At 44.9% G+C, this 20,228-nt stretch overlaps 1 protein-coding gene and 1 pseudogene across 2 annotated transcripts; both read right to left on the reverse strand.

Moving 5' to 3' along the window:
• Nucleotides 1–5,748: 5,748 nt before the first annotated feature.
• LOC133925118 (probable glucuronosyltransferase Os04g0650300) lies at nt 5,749–10,266 on the reverse strand. 2 transcript variants are annotated; one of them, XR_009910900.1, is made up of 4 exons: nt 9,177–10,266; nt 8,580–9,074; nt 6,041–6,220; nt 5,749–5,948 (listed from the first exon to the last, which is right to left on the reverse strand). XR_009910900.1 is itself a non-coding variant. In XM_062370964.1 (3 exons), the coding sequence occupies exons 1-3, from the start codon at nt 9,902–9,904 to the stop codon at nt 6,112–6,114; spliced, it is 1,332 nt and encodes a 443-aa protein (XP_062226948.1). In that variant the 5' UTR covers nt 9,905–10,266; the 3' UTR covers nt 5,749–6,111. The 2 variants fall into 2 exon arrangements, 1 of the variants encoding a protein (XP_062226948.1); XM_062370964.1 differs by having other exon boundaries at nt 5,749–6,220.
• An 8,102-nt stretch (nt 10,267–18,368) lies between these two features.
• On the reverse strand, nt 18,369–19,925 carry LOC133923688 (flavonol 3-O-glucosyltransferase UGT89B1-like; annotated as a pseudogene).
• Nucleotides 19,926–20,228: the final 303 nt, after the last annotated feature.

Here is a 20,228-nt window from a genome sequence, read left to right on the forward strand (position 1 = left end):
AGTTGGCCGAAGCCTTGCTGCTCTCTGCCGCCCTATCATGCTCTGTTGCTGGCGCTGTGTCGTGTCGTACTCTGTTGCTGTCGTCCGAGCTTGTTGCTCCCTGTATTTTGATTGACGTGGTAATTTCATAATCTTAAAAGTGAAAGTAACGTCTTATTTTTTTCTCAAATAATAATATAAGAACGAGAAACCCTAAAACTAATCTGCAGCGTACAATATTTGCACCAACTGCGACCGCACGATGCAGTGCCGCAACAAAGCACAGCTTAAGATCTTTAAACAAAGGCATGGCGCGGCCGCATGGGTGGACAAAAGAAAAGGGATATGAGCGCGTCGGGATCTCAGCAAAACGTCCCGGCGGCGGCAGCGGCGGCGGGCATCGGTTGGGTTGGCTGAGGCGTGGAGACACCGGAACCGTAAGAAATTAGAAATTCTCCCCGGGGAAAGGCGACAAGCACGAGTCAGCGAGGCAACAAAACACGCCACCCCACTACCCATGCCAGTGAATGAATGATTTTGTATCATGAATGGTTCGGCATAAAAAAGAGTACTGTTTCTTTTTGTTGATCCAGTATCAACAGTAGTTGCCCTTAGTTCTGCTCAGAAATCAAGCTTAATTTATCTCACACGGTTAGCAGCGCAACTTGGTTTGGATTCATTTTGTGATAAGTCGATCGCGGCTGCTGCATCCTGCACAACTTATCATCGAACAACCAGCAGCTGTTTTCTTTTTTAGATATTTGGTTGCAATACAATATGTAGATGTCCCTGTCCCACTTGAGAAACAAGACAGCACTACTTCTGCTGCTGCTGTGAGAAGAAATGCCTGTCACGGCAGCAGCTCTCCCCTCGGGTGTGGGGCCTGCACATGTCGCAGTCTCTCTCGGTGACTCACTCGCCATGCAGCTGCTTATCTATTGGCGTGGTGCCAACAGGTACCAAGAAGAAAGCTTCAATTGTTTGTGCTTGCCCACTAGGCTTCTGTCCGATCCGATCCGGTTAATACATTTGGGAGACGGCGATCGAGGAAAGGCGATGGAACTTGCGGCCACGGCCATCTGCCCCGGCAGACTGCAGGCACATGTAGACAATAGATTTGTTCAAGAGAGTTAGCCATGCTGCATCAATCATGCAGGGCAAAGCACACATGTGATGCGAGGCAGAGCAGAGCCGTAATCTAGCACGGAAATCATGTGTAAGAATCGCCGCCGATGCTACCGCAACGCACCGCGCTGCTCAAAGCCATGTCGATGGAACTGTCCGGCACGCAACGTAGCCATGTACGATCAGGGACACGGAAGACGATAGGAACCCATCGACGTTCCTCCGGATCAGCTTTCTCACGACGCGTTTGTTTTGGACAAATTCTAAGTTGGTTGGTTTGGCAGGCTCGCGTTAGGGCCAGTCCTCTGATGCTGGGTGTTTCTTTTGTGTTTTTTTAGTTCTAGTTCATATAAGAAGATAGACCGAATAGTATGTGTCAGTTTGTAATTTCGTTACGATAGTTACTCTGGTAAAAAAACAACGGAGTTACTCTGGTTAGTGCTTCGGACGGCTCGCACAGCACAACCGGCAGTCGGGCACGGCACGGCACAGACCGATTCACGGGCTTCTCTGTAATTCTTGAGTTCCGTTGCGTCTGTGAATTGGTGATGCTGTAGTTCGACGTGGACCCGATCGATTCGAGACCCATGGACGCCGGATATTTCGGTGAGATGCTAGCCAGATGACGAGGGATTTGGGGTTTTGGATGCTGATTGATGGGGGCGAAGATGATGAGCGTGCACGCAGGGATCTGTCCTCCGTCAAATTCCTAACGCGAGACAGAATCAACAGGACGAAACAGAATACAAAAATTTAACCATTCAACGTGCCCCAAAAAAATCAAATCGATTCAATAAAGGGCAATGTTCAGACCGAGATTGGCTGGATGCCTAAAGTCAGATTTCAGATACGGTCAGTTTCTGAATATTTCTGCTTCGGACTTCCGAGCAAATCAACGGTTAGCCGAGCTTTACGCCATTTCCTTTGGTTAATCCAGCGAGTGATCAATGTGTTACGAGCTTCAGTCTACTCTGCTCTAACATGGTCGATCAAGCCTTAAACGGTAGCGTACAAACATAGGCGTCCGTGCGGTAGTGTGAACCCTGAAAGAAAAGGTCAAAAGGAAAGCCAATCAAGGGCGTTAAGTGTGAACCCTGAAACATCGGCGTCCTTTCACCTTTGTGCAACACATAACTTGACAATAGCTAAGTGTTCGTGTATTATAATAAAAATATAAATATTAGATATGATAATATAAACTATAAACTTTAATATATAGAGATATGGATATTTTACGAGAGTATCGTCCAACGAATACGTCGAAAATGATATCATAGTTTGATTTCAGATAGGATTCGAAAAAAGAGGACATAGTCTACCAATTTTCCTCCTAATTTCTTCATTTATCTATTATATAATTATTTGAGGGGAAATGAGCCACCACATTAGCTCTCAAGATCATAAAATTACCACGTTAATCGGAAAAAAAAGATCTAGACCACTTATTTCCTAACGGTCTAAATTAGACTAAATAATCCATATCAAATATGATTATTAAATAGCTAATTTCAGAAGCCAAAAAATCCATATTAAATACAATTAATAAACACCTAAATTCAAAATTAAAAATTATAAAAATTAACAGTTCGATTTTCATACGGTTTGAGAAGCAAAATATCTAAACAAAGATTCCAAATAAAATAAAATAAATAATAATTAAATTTAGGGTCAGAATGGAAAAAATAAGGATCCATATCAAATATAGTCATATAAAAAATTAAATTATTATAATAATCAAATACCTAAATAAAGAGTCCATGTAAAAATATAATTAATCAATAGCTAAAATTCATAATTAATAATAATGATTTTTTTAAAAAAATCTTAATAAGATAATATATTAAAAAGCATCATGTAGCTCAAGATCGTCACATCAAACAGTCAGCTGATAAGGCAAAACTATTTTGATTTTGGTTAGGCTGCCTACACCTGACGAATGATTTTAACAGTTGATCAAAACGTATATGAATCTAACCAATATATGTATATAACTCGGATACAAGTTTGAAGTATAAATAATTTTATTTTCCACTAACATAATTTTTATTTTTTTCTTCTAAGCGTTTTGTAATTAAATGACACTAAGCTCATAAAAAACTAAAGAGACTAATTTTTAATCAAAGATTATCTGATAAAATATTGCATCGTTGCTAGCCACGCTATTAGCATGGATCATTTTGCTATTTTTTTATAGTAAAATAAGTTTCATATCCATATCAAGTAATAAGACGGGAAGGTTAGAGGACGAGAGTGAATGATAAAAGTGAGTAAATTATTCAAATTTTAGGAGTTTTTATTAGATAAGAAGAGAACAGGGGAAAAATTGATATGAGAACCTACTCATATTTTATATAGTAGAGAATAATTAAACAACACTTTTCATGTTACTTTATTGTATTATTAATTCATTTATTAGTGTTTTTCCTTATGGTCAGACCAATATGTGTGTATATATTATTTATCGCGGAATTTATTCTAAGAGAATTCAAGTATCTGTGCTAAATTTAGAACTTGAATCTAGATTAACCGGTTCCACCTTAATAATTTTAATCAACTAAGCTATACTCAGTTCACTTACTAGTATTTACTACGCTCAGAATGCTAACATGTTTTTTCGCTTGCTGGTATTTTGTTAGACGTTGACGGAATGATCGGGAAAAAAAGAAAAGTGTGATGAACTGGATTCCATATCTCGCCCATCCAGCGAACAGCCCATGATGGGTCAAATTCATCTTGAGCGCACGGGTTGATATGGACCAAGATGTTTAGGGCTTTAAGGATGCGCTAGACGTGTATTTTCTAAAAAAAAGCTGGCCCATCTATTCGTTTTGTAGTTTGCCATCTAGCATCTGGGCCGGGCTGGCCAGTTGTACTTTCCAGCGGCCTATTAATCTGTTTCTGCTTCAAGCGGACTAACACCGGGGCTTGCCTCGTAAATAGATTTCTTTCAGACAGCCTTAAAGTGCCTGTAAAACATAATGACAGTGTCACATGCCCGTCGTTTATGAGTCAGAGATTTTGTGATTCTCTTCAGCAGACGTGTGTGTGGTGTAAGTGTATAGGGTGTATGTACGCTTAGACATGATACTATAGTTTGTACCTAGTGTTGAGGTTTTTAAAAAAAAGAGAGCTGAGGTCCTTACAAGTCTCAACTAAAGGTCCTAACTCCCAAGTCATCCTCAAATGATTATGGCCCGGTCATCAGCATTACCATGGTTCCATTTGGGGAAAATGCCATCAGTTATAATCTTACTAGCAAGGTGATCCATACTAATTGTATGACTAGTCTTGCTATAATATTTTATCATAATAATTTTTAATTAAAAATTAGTCTTTTTAGTTTTTTATAAGGTTAGTGCCATTTGGTTAGAAAACACATAAAACTAAAAGAACAAATAAAAATTATGTTAGTGAAAAAAATTATTTATGTTTCAAACTTATATCTGAATCGTCTATATGTATTGGTTTAATTCATATACATTTTGATCAACTATCAAAATTATGTGTTAGGTGTAGGCAGCTCAACCAAAATTAGAATAGGTTTGGCTTGTCTGTATATTGTGCCTTACCTGCTACTTGCTTTATGTGATGATCTTGAGCTATACAGTGCTTTTTAATCTATTATTTTAGTAAGAGTTTTTTATTTTTTATTATGAATTTTAGCTATTGAATAATTATATTTTACATAAACTCTTTATTTAGGTATTTGATTTTTTACCCGACTATATTTGATATGGATTCTTATTTTTTCTATTCTAACCTAATTTTAATTATTCTTAATTTTATTTTATTTGGACTTTTTATTTAGATATTTTGCTTTCCAAATCGTATGGAAATCAAACTGCTAATTTTTCATAACTTTAATTCTAAATTTAGGTATTTATTAATCGTATTTGATATGGACTCTTTGGTTTCCGAATCTAGGTATTTATTAATTGTATTGATATGGACTCTTTAGTTTAATCTAGATCATTAGATGTTCATAATAATGAGTTGTCTAGATTTTTTTTAATTAATATGGTAATTTCGTAACCTTGAGATCGAACGTGATGACTCATTTTCCCCCTCAAATAATAATATAATAGATGGCTCCATCTGAAAAACAATTATCGGGGAGCCCAAATCAGCAGATAGCGAGAAAGTAAGTTTATGACTGCTACCAAAGGGACCTGTTTAGAGCATATAGTTCGAGCCATCAGTCATGAATATGATTATTTGGGCCCATATGGTGTAGCAAGTCTGCAGATGGAGCTCTCCTTTCTGAATGAATCCATAGGTGTTTGATTTAGTTTAGGCTTTCTCAATTCCTTCTCTCCCCCGTCCTGTAATTATTTCCTATGTAAATTGTAATCTATGCTTTCCCTCAAAGAAATTGTAATCTATGCAATAAAAGTTCAGGCAGTCTCCATGGAGAGAACGTTTCAGGCTGTGTGAAATAGACATCAACCCATATCTAGGTGACATTCCACAACAGTGAGAAAAGAAACTAAAAACAGTTTCAGACAAGCTGCCATAGAATGTAACCGACGACCTATTTTCAAATTTAGGAACACCACGACCAATTGACCACCAGCAGCCATAAAAATTTCACATCTTCTTGAGGAGCTATAACTTAACCTCTGCACATACATAGTGTACAGAACGAAAAAGTGAAAACTGGGTAGTTATTATTTTCATCCAGGTGTACAACCAATGTTTTTAACTCCCAGACCACATCAATTTTGCAACTCTCTGCTCTGATCTATTTTACACGAAAACAATATGCCTAAAATACTATCTACTGAGAAGTGATGGGCGGTACAGATAATTAAACTTTTAGCTATTGTACACGGCGATACAAAGTGGTTTAGACAAAGAAGGGTCCAAAGAAATGAGCTGGGCTGAGCTGAGCTGGCTTATGTTGCTTGACAGCGCTTGCCACTGACTACTCGACGAGGCATAGACGCATCAGTTGAGACGTTTGACAAACCTTGGGAGATTTCTATTGTCCACAGAAAAAAATGACCTCTAGTGCTGATGTTCAGTGCTTGCTAGAGTAGTTCGCTTCAGTGATGTTTCTGGTTGAACAGTTTGTTGCCGTGCACCAGTATTCAGCAGAGGAGGATCGATTTTCCACCTGCACAAAAAAATGTCACATTATTAAATAACTCTTTAGTTTATGGGAAACAGTGGTAATTGAACAGAGCTGGGTATATCACTCAGTCAAATTCATAATGGTAGATGTAATAGTAGTAACTCTAATAATAGTACAACAGCAGAAAGGTTGAAATCGTGAGCTTTTAGATTGCCCTATTTAAATTTGAATCAGTTTTTAGGCATGCATATGGCAATTCGAGGTATCAACAACACTCTTTAGTCTTCACAGAGATTCCAAATCTTCAGCCTGAACTTTTGTGCACCTCAAAACAGCTTAAAAACCCAGAGGCTAAAGTGACAAGCATGCGCAATTCATATCGAAATTAGTACACAAAAGGTTCTGCAAATGCAAGAAAGCAATAAGTACTTCTTGGGTCTAAGAGCATCTCCATGAGAGTTGCTATCTGCTCCCTATAGCCAAAAGTAGGGAATTAAATTAAAAAATCAGCTCCAACAGACTCCCTATGTGGCTCTGTATCTTTATCGAGCCCTCAAATCGCTGCATCCGCTCGCTACTTCTGGTGAACCCGCCTCACTCGCTATCCGCTCAGGCCCCACGCGCGTGCCCTGGCCCCACGCCATCTGCCTCGATGCTTGGTGCCATCCCAACGCCGGCTTAACCCACCTCCCGTTCCCACGTTTGGCTAGAAGCCCCGCTGCCGAGCTGCAGTTGCCCCTCCCCAACCACGCCGCCGACCTGCAAATTGCGCGCCACATCAGCCCCATCGCAGATCTGAAGCGCCACCGCCGCTCGTGCTCCTTCATACCGCCATCGTGGATCTAGCCACCGGGAGCCGCATCGGAGCCACCGCATCCGCCCCGCACGCGAAGGGCCGCCAGTCGCACGCGCCTCGTCTCCGACCCCACCGGCGAGCTCGAGGCCGTCGAGCTCCCCTCCTCCCTTGACATGCTCTAGGCGGCAGAGAGAGAGAAGGCTACCGAGTGGCAGAGAGAAGAGAAGAGATGTCCCCATATGGCGATACAAAAAGAAAGGGAGAGAGAGGAGAGAGATATAACATCTGGGGTTCACCCGTTGGTGACAAAAGAGAGGGAAGAGACTCTAATTTGTTGAAATATAGAAAATGGGGTATTGAGAGTCTGTTAGAGATGAAGAAGATTTAAGGAGTGAATTTTATTAGGAATGCTCCCTATATGATGATATTAAGAGTGGGGTTTTAGGTATCTCTTAGAGATGCTCTAAAGAAGTTTCATCATTGATAGAAAGGATATATTAAATCAAGGGCTAGGTATGAATATTTAGAATGACCTGGCTTAGTTTTTTTCACACAACGCATAGGACAGCTAGATTAGGTGAGCAAGTGGAGCAAATCAAAGAAGCTTTTGGAGAAAGTAAGGTGTCTTCGTGACATGATTTGAGCAAATTGAACAAGTTACACCACGAAGATGGAGATGATGATATGATTTGAGGAAAATATACATTAAAAAAAAGGTTTCATGTTTATGATACATCGTTCCACTTATAATGAAAGAATCCTAATATAGTGGCAGGGTTCAGGGAATGCTAAGACAGTGCTAGTGCCTTGCTATGATAAAAAGACACGAAGACGCGAGCAACGGGGACCGACACAAGCTCTTTCATGAAAACGGCAATCACTTTCAGGTAGCGGAGGCTGAGATAGACAGGTCACAAATCACAATCTGTACACAGAGAGTATTCTGTGAGAGTGCTAATAGTACTCGGTGACAGTGTTCTAAAAAAGTCCCTGTTAATAGTACCCTGCCGACATGTGATCAAGGCCTACACGAATTGCTTTCAAGGGATCGCCCCCACACCACCAAACCTATTAGGGACACCACGACCATCACCGCCAACCATAATTTGCGCAACGAAACGTACCTCGTGTCGCACCACGAAACAAAATCTTAGATCTGATCATGCAACTAGCGCGGGTAATTTATTTCGTTGTTGATCCGTCTCATCGTTCCGTTCTGCTACCTGAACTCTTTTATTCTCTGTTGGGGTAAGCCCTGTTTGTAAAACTTCATTCCATTATGGACGCGGTTCCTTTTAGTTAGGTTTGTTTACTTTTGGATGTTAGATTTTGGATTGTGTATTTTATAAATAAACGGTTAGATTTTGAAAGTAGATTTGTAAATATATGATTAAATTATGACACAACCTACTATCCATAATAAAGAATAGATCCAGGGAAAAACAAACGGAGCCCTGCACACGTGACGTTGCCGCTCACACCTGAAGTTACCCGTGTTGGAAAAAAAAACTAGCGCGGGTAATTATCACGCGGTAATGTCTAATTGCAAGCGGTAGTAATAAAATTCAAGTTCCAGAGTAACTGGCAGAACTCCGGCGAACTTACTCGTGTGGGAATTTGACCTCGTGTAGACTGTCCGACCGGAGCGACCACACGAGCGCCGACTGTGCACAGCTGGCGAGTGGCTCGACGCGGCCGGCGTTGGTGACCAGCGAGAGCGGGCTGGTGACGCGCTCGTCGGCGTCGTCGATGGCGTCGAGATCGCGTACCCACTCGGGCCGCTCCATGGCGCCCTCCCATAGCGCCCGCGCGTTCAGCACGAACCCGGCCCACTCCAGCCTGCTCGACAGCAGCATGTCGCTCCGGTTCGCCGGCAGCACGGTCTCCTCCGACACGTGGTAGCCCACCAGCTTCCCCGCCGCGTCGCACGACGGCGCTTGGAGGAACGACTCGCTGGTCCCGTCGTCCACGCCCAGGATGCCGACGGGCACCGCGCCCACGGAATTCACCTTCTGCGCCTCGTCGAACAGCTCCGTCCGGAGGATGCTGTTCTCGTCGGCGAACACCACGACGCCGTCCATTCGCTTGTTCCGAATCTCCCTGCGCATTTGGAGAGATGGTCAGAGAGATCTAAATTATGGGGCGCTGACTCGCGTTAATTAATTAGCGAGAGGTGAGATCTCATGGTTCGAGCATGCGTACCTGAGGGCGTGCATTCGCAGTTGCGCGGTGGAGTCACCGGGGCCGGTGATGTGGAGGAAGTCGAGGTTGGAGCGGGAGAGCACGGCGGCGACGGCGTCGGTGCGGTGGCCAGGTTCGACGACGATCCAAATGAGCTGGGCGTCGACGAGGCGGAGCGTGTGCGCCAGGGAGGTCAGGGAGGGGACCTGGAGCGCCGAGGTGGTGGTCGGGGTGACGGCAATGACGGGTCTCGCCGGCCCGGCGCCGCGGTGCCTGCTGCTGCGCTGTGCGTTCTGGACGGCGGCGAGGATGCGGTGGGCCTTGAGGAGCTCGTTGGGGTCCGGGTGGGGCCATGGGCGGACGCGGATCGAATGCCGCCCCACGAACACCGGGCCGTGGTGGACGTGCGCGTGGGTCCCGATCTCAGCGGCCACGGTGGTGGTGGTGGTGACGGTGGTGGTGGTTGTGGTGGTGGTGGTGGTGATCGTCGCGGTGGCGTTACTGCCGGCGAGCATGACGGGCGGGGAAACGAGGGAGACGAGATGCGCGGCGGGGTTGATGGGCGGGGTCGGGAGGAAGAGGAGGTAGACGATGAGACGGGAGAAGCGGAATCCGACGGCCATGGAGGTGGCGCAGAAGAGCGCGTGCAGCAGAAGCCACGCGGCGGGCAGCGAGGGCTTGGCCGGCTCGGGCGCGGCGTCGGGAGACCCCGCCGCGGGCGCTAGCCCCGGCCACAGCGGGGGCTTCATGCCGCCTGACGCACGCAACAAGATCTCGCTCCCGCCCCGCGAGCCCCCTGTCTCCCCCTCACCCCGCCGCTCCCCGCAAGGCGCGTTCGCCTCCGATGCTCTCACAGCTTACGCGCTAAGCTCCGGGCACCAGCAGCAGTCGGCGGTGGGTAATATAAGCGCGGCTCTGTTCACTCGTCGCGAATACTACTGCTACTAGTAGTACTACTAACCAGGCAGGCAATGCAGGCGCGCGGCAGCGGCAGCGGCAGCGGCAGGGGCAGGGGCAGGCAGCGGCTGGTGGCGGATGGTGAGGTGTGGATCCCCCAGAATTTGGCAATTGGCAGCGCACCGCGTCGCAGGGGACGAGAGAAGCGAAGCGAGCCGCGCGGCGCGGGGAGGGAGGGAGGGAAAAGGACACGACGCGGGTGGAATTGTGTAAAAGGAAGGGTCGGAATATTTTGGCCGTTAGGCAGTGCGCACAGGTAGGCCCAGAAAAGGCCATTTACTTTAGGCAATGCGCCGTGTCGGAGAAAGATACCCTGCTTCGCAAACGTTTTTCTGAGAAATAATTCCCGTGTGTAACGAAATTATGGATTTGTTACTGAAAAACATGATCGCTTATATGTCACTAAGTTTTTTTATCTCTCATATGCCACTGCCGTCACATTCTTTATGACCACAATGACACGTAAGAAAATTAAATAATAAAATAATGGCATGGAAAGAATTATGATTTTTTAGCAGCAAATTAAATTTTTTTAGGTCCTGTTTGTTTCAGATTATAAAAGCTGTATTATGATCAAAATCCAAAAGCTGAAATAAACAGCTGTATTGTAAAAGCTGGATTCTGATCACAATCTAAAAGCTGAAACAAACAGCTGGTTGGAAAAACTGGATTGTTACAATCTAGCACACAGATTGTAACAATCCAGTAATCTGTTTTCCACCAGATTGTAACAATCCACAATCCAGCTTTTCACAATCCAGATTTTACAATCCAGCTTCTTACCATCCACAATCTATAAGCTGTTTTTCACAATCTACAGCTGAAACAAACAGGACCTTAATATTAGGTGACACATAAAGAATTATCTTTTTTTAAGTCTAAAACTGGTTACTGCGATAGTTGGGCGACTTACTGTTACTTCCTTTGGTTGGTGGAGCAGCGGCAGAAAAATCGAGCTGATCTAAGATCGGGTGAAAATCGCACGTTCGTCGGTACTGTGATGAATGTGCACGTTATGCGGTGGCAGCTACCGAATTCCTGTGGAGCGACGCGCGAACGAACGGTGCTTGCAATAAGTCGCTGATGTCTTCTCTGCTATTTGTTGTCCTGCGCTCCGTGGCTGAAGCCACACCATCTTTCGCGGCGGACTACGTAGACCATAGGGTGCTAGCAAGTAACATCTTACAAATGTGTTTGTTTAGGTACTAATTGCTAACATTAAATAAATAATTGAGAGCAAAGAGAGGAGAGTTGTTGGATGAATTTTTATAGTACGTTGTGAGGTCATCTTGAGAGAGAAAAGGTGCTATATATTGAAGAGAAAAATAAAATTTAGCATCTTTGTACGTCAGACTCTATCTCGATGAATTATACAATAGAGTAACACAAAAGACAAAAGGACAGTATAGGACGCACCAGACACGGGCGCGCAAACATACTCCATCCTCGAAAGGCGGCGAGAGCATTCCTTGTTTTTTTTACGTGTTTACAGTAGTATTTTACAGTCTCGCAGAACGAGTTGGCTGGTCAGTATTACTAATCTAGTACTGGTACCGACATTTTTGGGTTCCTGCTAGCATACCCTTTTTTAAACTGCCACAGAATTTCCTTATCGCTTGCCTTGGCCTTTACAGCTGATGGCATTCACGTGCAAGCCCTGAAGCCCATGCCAGTGTATAGTTGGCGGATGCATGCATTCTAATTCTGGATTTCTGATGCGGCACCTGTACCGCGATCTGCATGTCATTTACCATGCATTGCTAATTTCCTCATTTCAATTATCCCGATTCGAGTTCAACAAGGATCCGGTTAGCTATAGTTTATACTGTTTCAGGCTTCAATGCTGGTTGGAAGCCCGGACCAGGCTGTCTGCCAGATTCCTTGTCTGAAACTGAAAGAAGCAAGTTGCAAACTAGATTCAGATCTTCTTTGCCGGAGAAAGGAACCGGGCAGAAAATTGCCGTTTCATTCATTTCAGAACTAGTACGAGTGGTCCAGTGGATTAATCTCCTGCAAGAAACAGCTGGAAATTGGGCGGTGCGGTGCAGGACAGTATGTCACCAGCTGAAAAATGGGCGAAACCACTGTGCAAACGACCTCCGAGCTTACTTGAAGAAACGAAAACTCGATCTTCTGACCCCGCCACAGTCATCAAGGACAGTTTTTCTTCTTCTTCTTTTTTTTTTGAAAACAATGACTGTTTGCACACGCGTCCGATCTGATTGATAGTCGACGACGATCTAGCACTCTAGCTGCATCAGGGTATGGAGTGCAAATAACCTTGCAATACAATTGGACAAGAAACGGCAGAGCTGAATCAAGAACAGGCATCACCTAGTGAAATGCACATGACTGACATAAGCAGGTTTCAGTCTTTCAGATACCTTCTCCCTGCAACACCTACGCAGCTTGATGTGACGCTCACCGGCCCGGCCAAGGCTTTCGTCGGTGAATACTGCATCCGAACTACTAGGACGCACCAGACACAATTCATGGTAGAAGTAGACCAGCAGACTGAGCATTATTTTTTTTTCTCAAGATAATTTTGAAATGGAGTATATATAAATTTCGACGTTTGAACAGTTCTTTTCAGCGTGGAAGTCTGAACATTTGTTCTGCTTAGTGTGACCTACTGACCGTTCGGTGAAACGTGAACATAAACATCAGTTGCATATAATTCAGTGTAAGAAATGGCATGAATCGCTATTTTTTTTTCTTCCCCTTTCCTATTTTTTTTCTTCCCCTTTCCTATTTTTTTTCATTGTTGAAGATGCCATATGTACAGTGCTAGCTCATGGGATTAATCATTAGTTTCCTGACGCAAAACCGACAAAAAGCGACGTTTGGGTTGCAATTAGGTGGAGTCTTTCTTCCCTTTCCCTCCGCTGCTGCTGCTGATGATCTTCCAGCTTTTGAGTATTAACAAATCTCCTTTTCCTTCTTTAGGCGCCACTGGTTGGAGTAGTAGTTGGAGCGTTGTCGCTTACGCTACAACTACAAGCCGTCCGTGCCGAGCCAGAACCCAGAAGAACGCAATGCTTTGAGCTCAAGGGAACAAAGCTTCAGGTGGCTATGGGCAGTGCAAATATGCAGTTCTTTGTTGTGCAGTACTGCAGTTACACTTGCTGCGAGGACATCCAAGGAGCTGCAAATAAGCAAAGCAAAGGCAGGTAAAAAATACCAGCTGCAGGTAGGAGCCGACAGAGAAGCAGCGAGCAGGGAGCGTGTTCTTTGTTCCTCCTTTTTGCCGGTCTTTGCCTCAAAAAATGAGTTGTTGTTGTGTTTCTAACTACTAGTATTAACTATTGCTCTGTGCTATGCTTCTTCACATGATCTGATTGAGCCGGCAGCTCGGCACATGTCTGAAACTGTGGCGGTGTGCATTGTGCAGAAGACTACATTGACACTTGGGAAGAAGACATGGAGCGATGTATATCTGTCTAGATGCATAGTTGTGCATGTTAGTACATTGGTAACAAAAGACTTCTGGGTTCGTTAAAAAAATGACTTCTGTCTTATGGGTCTACATACCATGAGTAACTAGCAAATTTTCAGGTATCTTGTTCAATCATCATATAATCTTTAGCTTTTGCTATATGTTTTTGCTATAGGCTTTATTATTGAAAAAGGTTGGGATGATCAATGCTTAAGCTTCAATCCTCCATATTGGTATGTTTCCATTTCATGCGGTTGGACCAAAAATAGAAACTGATAGATTGATCAGATTTACCCAAAAATAGGAAACCTTCGGTAGCTACATTTTCAAGCAATATCGATGGGGCTCAATAGAATATAATGATAATATGTTTTGCTTGTAAGTATAGCCTATAGCGACATTGGCGATGGTAATATCAGTTGATTGCAAGAAACAGCTCGTATTATTAGTGCTTCTGAATTTTGATAGATTTCCTGTGGCTTTCTCCAATGACCCACCGGCTGTAGAGATTCTCATGAAGCACATGTACTGATATACTTACTGTAATTTTGGGGGTGCTAACATTGTAAAATAGTATCCATCAATTGAAGCAAAAACATTTAAAAGTAAGAAGGATATCCTGGACTAAAAAACTAACTTAAGTTGTGTAAACTTCCGATCCAACCGTTTCAGTAAGTATAGCACAATTAGAGCTAGCTAACTACTAATCTAAATTTAGTCCAGTCATAGGACAAATCAAACTTTATCTCCAGTATTACGCCAAACACTTAATTTGTTTCTGTTCGTGTTTGTTTGGACAATCCACCTGCATAACACTAGAGGACACCGATCATATAAAGTAGTGGTACACCCTTAGAGACCATAACCAACTTGTTTGACTTATGGGCAGCTCCTGCCAAACCTCCAGCTATGCACAAACATGCCCCCTAACATTTGGCTAATGGAGACCTATACTTTCAGTTGACGTTACTTTTTTTTATATTGTTGGAGGAAGAAAATATCTTACACAATAAAGTGTGGTGATTGCTCACTCACATAAGTGTCTCAAGCTTAAAGAAAAGGTAGAGAGAAAAAGAATGTACAGTGCGGTGATGGTATAAATATGTCCCCTGACCTGATGACTATAGGTTTGTATTTATAGTGTCATTCAGGGTGTGAGTATATAATCATGTCCCTACCAAGATAAAGATACATGTTTTTCCTATGCAGTAGGGACTAGGACCAGCCGGGTAACATGGCTCAGGCCTATGTAAAATATTATAACCCTATCTAGAGGATATTTTCTAATCGTGACAATAAGTAGTGGCAAGCTTAGTCCTCTATTACGGCACCACACTGTCTAGCGTGTCAGATCTGTTACCACTTGCTCCTAGTGTGTCATGGTGGCCACCACATGGCTGGTATTAAATATCGATCATCTTATGGCAGACATCACATGGACGACGGGTCTACTTCCACAGATCTTTATTGGGGACTCCGCCTCCTTCCTCCAGCCTCCAGGGGACTCCCAACCTTTGATCTTCAGGACCGCTCTGAAGCCAGGGATCCAGAGGGGTCATGAGCCGGAGTGTCGAGGGTCAATTAGCTCCCCCAAGCTCTGAGAGTCGATGAACCATGAAAGAGGCTCACAGGCTCCAGAGGCCTTGGTTGCCGCTGGGGTCCAGGGCCCTAGGGCTCCAGCCTCCAGAGAAGTTTTTGATGGCGACTCCCTATAGTATCTACGAATAGGGCATTTATCCTAACAGACATTTCATTTCCATTCAGCTGATGTTACATAGTTTTGGACCATTCCACAATAAATAGCTTGACTTGCAGAGGCAAATCAGAATTAAGTTTGAAAAATAGATTTTGTCGGTCATGAAATAGTGGTAAAACTAGTAGGAGTAACATGAGTAGTACCAGATAAAATGCAGTTTACATTTACAGTCATGTAACATATTGGAATATATGACACTTTTAGGTTTAATTTAATCCATAGATAATTCATGAGCGTAAACTGATAAATTAATATGTTTATATCATCAGAGCATAATCTACACATATGTAATATAACACTATAAATAACTAGATCTACTATACTCGAAATTAGGAATAGAAGAAAATAAAGTACGAGTAATATGGTTTTTATGTACTGATCCTGCGCTGTAGAGGTTGCTGAAGATGCTAGTTGCACCATGTTTACGGCACAATCGATCCAAGCAACTAGAAAGACGAGCCGTGGTAAAAAAAACTTAAGCAGTCGTGCAGAGTGCTTGCCCAAAATCTTATTCATCCTCCCCCGGTGCAGGATCTTAAGAGCGAGGATTTTAGAGACCTGCTCTCCAGATTGCCGGTGCACGTCGACACCAGGATGGAGTAGACTACAACGGCATCGCAACAGAAAGAGAAAGATGCATAATCCTAACACTTATCCAGACTCACGTAATGAAAGTATTCCCAATTTAAGGGGTACTCACAATTAGTAGTCTATTTTTCATCCAATGAGATGTTGGTCCTTGCATATATATAGGGAGAACTCCTCACCTCCACCTTCATTAGCAATATGATACTAATAGAGGATGGACCTCATCATGGGCCGCCTCTTCACAATATGAGCTTTTTAGATTTATTGAGAATTATTATATGGGCTCCGCCCCTGTAATTCTAACAACCTCTCATAAGATCTCAAAGTCTCATAGAGAATTACTAATTTCCCACTGTTGTTTGATATACCAGTGTTTCAGTTGAGACTGCTAAGTTGAACATCCACCTAAAATATCAAGCTATACTCATTCACAACTTGAATAATAGACTACGCCTTGAATTGTAAATTTTGTGCAAACAAGTTTCACTTAAAATCATAACTAGTACTTGGCTACCAGTAGGCTACCACACGGTTAGAGCATATAAGTCGTCCTCCATGGTCTCTTCATGAGTTTACTAGAGATCACCCAAGTCTCATAGACTGCGACCAACAACAGACTCATATAGGTGTGCTCTTTCAAGAATATCTTGTAGGTTAGCATCTTCGCTACTTAAAGCTAACAGAATACATTAAGGCAATATCCAACCTGCCTTATATATCTCTAAGAGCATTGCATCTTTACTCGAGTGGATAAAAAAAAGTACTTTGCTCCGGTTAGACCAATAGCTTATTCTTCTCAGATCCTAATTCACGAGATCTTCGATCACATAGGTTAGGTTACCGCTATGATATAACTCACATGAGTCTCAAACACATCTCTTTTGATGCATTAGCTATTACATTCCGTGATAGTCTCTTTGTAAAGGGATCTGCCAGGTTATTAGCTATTTGGATATAATCCAAAGTTATCACTTCGAAGTTTCTTAATTTTCTGATAGACTTCAATCATATCTTTACGTGCCTTGTGGACTTGCCATTACTCTTAGAACTATTTACTTTGATCATCGGATGGTCCATTGCAACCGGGTCTTGCAAATGGCATGCCGCCAAAGGACCAATGCGATGGTTAAGAGCGAATGAAGGCTTTGCGCCAATAGACCGTGTGAGACCATGGGAAGCTATGAGTGACTCGCATCAATCATATGAAGAATCAAGAATAGATGGAGTGAAAATTATATAAAAGTTGGCAACCCTCAAGATTTGAAAGAAAGAAGCGGTACTTAAAAGCATTCAAAGACTCAAATTGGTTCAAATAAATTTTACATTTGAATTTGAGTATAGGTATATCACCCTATTAAGAGGGATGCAACGTAAATATGGTACTAATTTGAATATAGCGAGAAAACCTCTACCTTCATCTTCATTAGCAATATGGTACTAATAGAGGATAGACATCATCATAAGCCGCGTATTCGTAATATGACCCTTTAAGATTTATTAAAAATTATTATATAGACTCCGCCCCTATAATTCTAACAAAAACTTCATACTGAAGAGAACAAATTAATTTTACTGCTAGGTAAGTGAGATTTTTAGGTGCCAGCTCCCTGATGACCAAATGACTCATGCAATTCTCCCACATGGTTCACAACTCAACTCCAGCTGCAAAACGTGTTCCAGGGAAAAGAAAAGGGTACAGAACTAGGTCATTAGAATGCCCTGATCGATGCTGATACGCAAGACGCTCAAAGCTGGGGAATTGAAGATTCCTCGCCCTAGAAAGCCGGCACATGGGTTGCTGCCTCGTTAATTTTTCTAATGAAATGATCGGTCAGATGAGTAGATGACATGGAACATGGTCCAGGTAGCCGGGTAGGTCGGGTCAAACGTCGGCGTATGGGAATCGGACACCGCATGTTTCTCCTCTTCCTGAGATGGCGGCTTCTCCTTCACGACTTCACAAAGCCAGTAGGCATCTGGAACGTTCAAGCTGTTTGGTTCAGCAGACATCTGCTGTTGATCGGAATAGCTTGCCCAGCTAAATGAGCTAATTATGCTGTTCTGTAGGGTGTAGGATGAGTGGTAGCTGGTAGTTAAGCATGTGCCCATCAGTTGTTCAGCTTTGCAAACATACAGCAAAACTATGTGTGAAAGACAATTATTTGCCCTGCAATGTGGTTGTTGTTACATAACCAGTAGTACGTACGCGCGATTGGAGCGGGTCTTGAAAGATAGTAGCAGTGGCATGCACGCTATTAGAGCGGGTGATTAGAGAATTCTTTACTCGACATGATTGAGGCTTTATGATTCGGATCACAAATCAACTACCAATGTTTTCCTGTTTTCTTTTTTCCCTCTTTTCATAGGGTGATTCATGTGTTCTCCGAATTGGAATATTGTTGATGTACTTTGAGCTGGGTGCATGTGCATTCTAGTTGTACAAAGGCTGAGGATGAGCTTTTTATGAGTTTGTATCAATTTGATACGTACAATCTGACGAGCTGCATGAATTCAACAAAGCTTCCGAATCTCTTGCACCAACCGCTCCAAGTCATCGTACGAGCTGCCGCCTTCCTTCACCGCGCGCGCGGCCTCTGCCGCGAGCTCCTCAGCGTGCGCCCTCAGGCTGTGCCCCTTCTCCCCGACCGCGTCGGCCAACACTGCCGCGAGCTCGCTCGAGTCCGGGGCGACGCCTACGCCCCCCGCGCACGCACGCACCGCGACGCGCGCCTCGTCCACGAGCAGCCGCGCGTTCACGAACTGGTCGGCCGTCATGGGCCACGCCAGCATGGGCACCCCCGCGGCCACCGCCTCCAGCACCGAGTTCCACCCGCAGTGCCTCATGAACCACCCCACTGCCGCGTGCCGCAGCCCGGCCACCTGCGGCGCCCACCCGCGCACCACCATCCCACGCCTCGCCGCCGCCGCGCGCGCCTCGAACCCTTCCGGGACCACGCCGCCGTTCCCGGCGCCCATGACCCACACGAACGGCACGGCGCTCTGCTCCAGCGCATCGGCCAGTGCGGCCGCCACGGCCGGGGTCAGCACCGCCTGGCTCCCGAAGCACACATACACGACCGAACCGTCCGGGAAGGCGTCCAGCCACGCGATGAGGTTGGCGGCCGCAACAGCCGCCTCCCTTCCGCGCGCGCCGGCGGTGTCCGTCTCCGGCGCCACAGGGCCCACCGCCCAGACGTGCCTGAACCCCAGGTCCTCGAGAGGCGCGTCCAGTACCTCCCCTCGAGCGCTCGGAGCGTGTTGGACACGAACGCCCAGCTCTCCAAGTTCCAGAGGAAGTTTTGCCTCACCAAGTCGCCGACCTGTTCTTCTAGGCCGCCTTCCATGTAGTTCCTGTACATCATGGAAATCTCTCTCCATTGATACGCCGGCTCGCCGGGAATAGCCGGGAACGTGACGCTAAACTCGTCGTCGCTCTCCGCAGGTCGCCTCACCAGGCGGCGAAAGAGCGAGGGGGGGGGGGGGGGGGGGGACGGCGGTACCGACGACGCCGGAGGGCGAGAAAACGATTCCCGCGACGCCGATCCGCAGAAGAAGTCGGCGATGACGGCAACGACGGGGTCGGTCTGCGACCTGGCCCAGGCGAGGATCGGACCGCGGAGCGCGGCGAGCGCGTGGACGAAGGCGGGAAAGTACCCCGGGCAGCAGTCCTTGGTGCTCTCGATGCCCTGAGGAAGCGACGGGTGGGAGGGGAACGGGAGGGTGAGGGAGCGGACGGCGGCGGGGTGCGCGGATAGGAGAGGGGAGAGGAGCTGGATGTTTGCGGGCGTGGTGACGACGGTGAGGCGGAGGCCTCGCGCGGCGAGGAGAGCGGCGAGGTCGAGGAGTGGCAGTGCGTGGCCCTGCGCGGTGAAGGGGACGACGAGCACGTGGGGCGCGGGGGAAGGTCCACATACCATCTCCATGGCTGAGAGCTGAGGGCGGTGGCGTCGGTAGTTTGCCTGCCACTTTGAGAGCGCGTGGGTTTAGATGTTCGCGATTTTTTTGGGAAAATTTCCGCGATTTGGAAGATAAATTTGACACGTCCAGCCAACTTGGAAGGGAAGTTGGATCGCGATTATAATCGCGATCCGCTCGGCCTGCGTGGAAGATGGGCCGCAGATACTATCCGCGATTCACCGGGCCCACTTGGAAGTTCGTCCGGTTCGAACTTTTTTATATATTTTTTCAATCGAAAAATTGCAAAAAAAAAAGCATGCGTCCGTTTTGGAAAATGGCACATCTGGCTTTAAAAAATAAATATATCAAAGATAATTTTTTTTAAAAATAAAGTATAACATTCTAATAGTATCAAAATTTAAAATATTATCAAAATAGT

This window comes from Phragmites australis, chromosome 7 (assembly GCF_958298935.1).
Source record: "Phragmites australis chromosome 7, lpPhrAust1.1, whole genome shotgun sequence".
Classification (NCBI taxonomy): Eukaryota; Viridiplantae; Streptophyta; class Magnoliopsida; order Poales; family Poaceae; genus Phragmites; species Phragmites australis.

Coding starts and splice junctions, on each gene's coding strand:
- LOC133925118 (XM_062370964.1), bottom strand. CDS start 9,904: ATGAAGCCCCCGCTGTGGCCGGGGCTAGCGCCCGCGGCGGGGTCTCCC. Junction 9,075..9,176: donor CTGCGAATGCACGCCCTCAG/GTACGCATGCTC, acceptor CCAAATGCGCAG/GGAGATTCGGAACAAGCGAA. Junction 6,221..8,579: donor GAGGTCAAATTCCCACACGA/GTAAGTTCGCCG, acceptor TTTTTTGTGCAG/GTGGAAAATCGATCCTCCTC.